The 4010-nt window shown below is 41.1% G+C and overlaps 1 protein-coding gene across 1 annotated transcript in view; it reads left to right on the top strand.

The window, feature by feature from the left end:
- Positions 1–1549: 1549 nt before the first annotated feature.
- Positions 1550–4010, top strand: part of LOC107558330 (sickle tail protein homolog) — an 18365-nt gene continuing 15904 nt past the window's right edge. Inside the window, exon 1 of the mRNA XM_016241982.1 lies at positions 1550–2292. Within this exon, the coding sequence (XP_016097468.1) occupies positions 1550–2292 (743 nt within the window). The remainder of the gene's footprint in view (positions 2293–4010) is intronic.

Below are 4010 nucleotides of genomic sequence, written 5' to 3'. Positions count from 1 at the left end.
AATGTTGCCCTGTCAATTTTCTGAAATTAAAAAAGTTGAAGTACTGAAATGACCAAAATTAAAAATAAAAGCTAACACAGAATATTAATAAATACTATAATAGCATATAAATAATACTTTTTTAGAGATTACATTATAGTTCTAAATGTAGATATATAGTCAGATATATTATTTTACAGTTTTTCTCAGTCGCTTTGGTGCATTTCTCGAATCATCCTTAATATTTGCAAAAATGTATGTGCATTTCTCAAAACAATTCGTACAAACAGCACCACACATTGGATTACCTGCAAAAGCCTGTAACTTACTCAAAATCTTTAGTTCATCTCTCAAAAGTAAGTATTTATGTCAATGAACATATCAGTGCCATCAGAATGAAAAGTACTTGTGCAATTGTTCACAAACAAGATTAGTCATGTTGTCAATATAACAGTGCACTTTGTTAGTATTACCTAAAGTAAACTATGGCAGCATTTTGGATGACAGTTACTGTATTGAACAGTATGCCATATGTTTATGCATGCCATATATCCATTTAAAAAAGTAAAAATTTACTCATTACGGTATGTGGGATATTGATTGAAAGAGACTGGATAGAATTCCACTTACACTTTTACTAGTGGTCTGACCAAAAAAAAAAACACATTACAATGTCATTGTGATATAGAAAAGGAAAAAGAAATATGGGCACAAAGATGAAAATTTAATTAAAAAAGAAAGTCCATTGTTAGAATTTGTAACTCTCGTGTTGTCCTCTGTCTATACAGTATATGCTTTCCAACTGAAGATTCATGAGATGAACCTTTGAGCTTTTTCAGAGAAATGGTTTATCAATTCTCTTCATTAGTGAAAGTCAAGATTCACACTAAATTTACAAAAAAGTCTAATTATAATGTGTAAAAAAATGTGCTTGACACTTTATGACAACCAGTTCAACTCTTTTGCATTTAATGACTTATACGATGAACTAAAGACTAGATGTTTTGAGGGGTAAGACTATTGCACAGAAAACTATATAATACATTTTGAGCAACATTACATTAGCAACTGATCATGTAGGAAACCGCAGATAAATGTACATAATCAATTGCATGAATGTACCAAAGCAATCGCAGCTTGTTCAAAAGAATGAGAAACTGCTTTTATGATGTGTACAAATGACTAGATGATGTGGAAGTTGTACAAGTAGTTTTGAGAATTTCATTTCTGATTTGAGAAATGCACCAAAGCGACTGAGAAAAACTGTAATGTGACATTAGCAAGTATTTTTGAGATGTATTTTATTAAGTATTTTATTTTAATGTCACTTAACAAATACAGGCCTTGTGACCAAATGCAATGAACTTTTTTCTGTTCACATCACATATTTCAATACATTATATTACTTTTTTTTTATTTTGGAAAAAAGACCAATTAAGACCAGAAAACCAGTTTAGGCTAGTTTAAGCTGTTTTAATTCAGCTGGGTTTCTTGTGTTTGAACGTTTTTCTCTCTTTTAATGTGAAATATTATGTCCTTTTTCTCTCTCATTCAGGTCCACAGGGAGATGATGTATGCTGGACCGAGTGGTCATCCTCTCCGGCAGCCTCCAATGGGTCCCCCTCCACCCCATATGCAGGGCTCCATGTCCCCTACCACACCTCATGCCATGCCCCCATCCCCATCTCGTATCCCCTTCGGCCCACGCACCTCAGGCTGTGGGGTTTCCACAATGCCACGTGAGCGAGCGGCACACACACTCCCCGCCTCCAGCCCCACTCGCGCATCCTCCCCCTGCCCGAGCGCCATCCTCGAGCGGCGTGATGTCAAACCTGATGAGGACGTAGCTGCAAAGAGCATGTCGCTGCCCGCCCGAGCCGAAAGTCATTATGCTGACCCCTATATGTTACATCACCATGCCCCGCCTCCTGATACAGTAGACCACGCCTACCACCGTGCCACCATGCGCTCTTATAGTAACCCCGGCGTTCCCATGGAGCCCACGGACCATCCTTCGCTCTTCCGACAGAAAAGCAGGAAGTACACGGATGGCCAGCTACCCATGCTAGGCTCCAAAACCCCGCCCCCTTCCCCACACCGGATGGGCGAGGTGCGAATGATGGACATTCACACAGTCCAACCACAGAGTTCCATGACTCTGGAGAGGGCATCACCTATCAGACAATCGTTTAGGAAGGAGATTCCTCTTGCTATGGATACCATGGTAAAGGCAAGGGGTGGCATGGGATCTCCGGCCACCCCTGATCTTCAGGTTCACAATCCTCTTGCCCCCTCGACAGACCCTCAGACACGGTAAGTCATCATTAAGAGAAAATGGGGATATTTAAGCATGAAAATAACTAACTTTCCATCTACGATATTCCAGTATACATCAGCATCCGTGATATGTTCATATTCTAACTCTGCATCAGTCTATTGTCTTCCACTGCATCATGGCATTCCCTAACTGCATCCAAAACACATCGACAATGTCTTGTCTAAGTACTAGCAGCTGTTATTAGTTGTGAACATTAACGTTTAAATGGAAATTTTGTAACCAACTAGTCAACTACTCAAACAAACCCCCAAAAGAGAGTCAAAAAAACTTTCTGTATAAGCGATCCATTTGAAATAGCCTATTTAGGCCCAATCCCAATTCTATTTTATACCCCTTCACCTAATAAAAAAATATAATTTTTATTTTTTAATGTTCTTATTAATGCCAAAAATGCTTACATTTATGGTTCTCCTTGTTCGCTCGGGCAGCCATGTTGCCACTGTAGACAGTGTATGCTGACATAATTAGTCTGAAGCGGGGTCTCGAAAAATCTTTGTTTGAAGGGCTACCTGGCCCTTCCCCCTACCCCTCCAACCAAAAGAGAATCGAGACACCCCTACCCCTTCACGTGAATGTGCAAAAGAGAAGGTTAGGGGAAAGGGGAAGGAATAAGGGGTAGAAATGTGATTGGGCCTTAATCTATGAATCCAACAGTCAAACTCCATACCGAATGCTGCTGAGAAGTAGGTCATATATGCAATGTGCTTCTCTTGCATTATGATCATTGTACATAAATGTAAGTGTTCATTTAATCAACGTTAGCAAATACATATACTGTATATTAAAAGCAGCTGAATCAATAGGCAGTGCAGTACCAATAAGTAGAAACTCAATAGCCTATTTTAAGCAAGTAAGATACATTTATAATGTTTAACCTTTAAACTGGTCAAAAATGTCATTCTGGTATTGTCCCTCATAACTGGTAGTATAAAAAAACCTATAAGCAAGCTTAAATGGTATGCAGCAATTTGACATTATGTAGACTACACAAAACTTTTCTGTTTTATTCTAAGTCAAAATACTTCCTCACCTTCTAAGTGGACATTTCTTGGAGCCCACCGTGAGTGAGTGACACAGAGAAAACGTCTCTAGGTTACGTATGTAACCATGGTTCCCCGAAGGAACGAGACGCTGCGTCGAAGTCGCTTTGCGAAGTCGCTTTGGGAATGCCCTTGCGTGACCGTGTTCTGAAGCACGTATCAAATCAGTCCAATGGAGTAGCGAGGCATCACGAGTGGGGTGACGTAAGCACCAGAAAGTATAAAAGCGCATCCGGCAGAGCACAAACCAGCTTCGATGAAGTAGTGCCTGGAGGGATGCAGGGAGTATGGCAAAGAGACGCAGCGTCTCGTTCCCTCGGGGAACCATGGTTACATACGTAACCTAGAGACGTTCCCCTTCAGGAACTCGAGCTGCGTCGAAGTCACTTTGGGAACGAGAATACCCACTGCGCCATACTACCAAGTCCCTGCCTGTGTGTGTATCTTGCGAGCACATCACGAAGAGAGAACTTGGGAACCTGGGGTAGATGCCAGGTCTAGGTTGTAAAAATGGACAAAAGTGTGCGGAGAGGACCAGCCCGCCGCAGCACAAATGTCCTGCAAGGCCACACACAAGTTGAAACCCTTGGAGGCCACCATACTTCTGGTCGAGTGCGCTCTGACCCCCATAGGTGATGGGAGGCCAGAGGACT

This window comes from Sinocyclocheilus grahami, unplaced genomic scaffold (assembly GCF_001515645.1).
Source record: "Sinocyclocheilus grahami isolate Dianchi unplaced genomic scaffold, SAMN03320097.WGS_v1.1 scaffold641.1, whole genome shotgun sequence".
Classification (NCBI taxonomy): Eukaryota; Metazoa; Chordata; class Actinopteri; order Cypriniformes; family Cyprinidae; genus Sinocyclocheilus; species Sinocyclocheilus grahami.
Note: the sequence above shows the minus strand (reverse complement) of the source record. Positions and strands in the feature narration are given on the sequence as shown.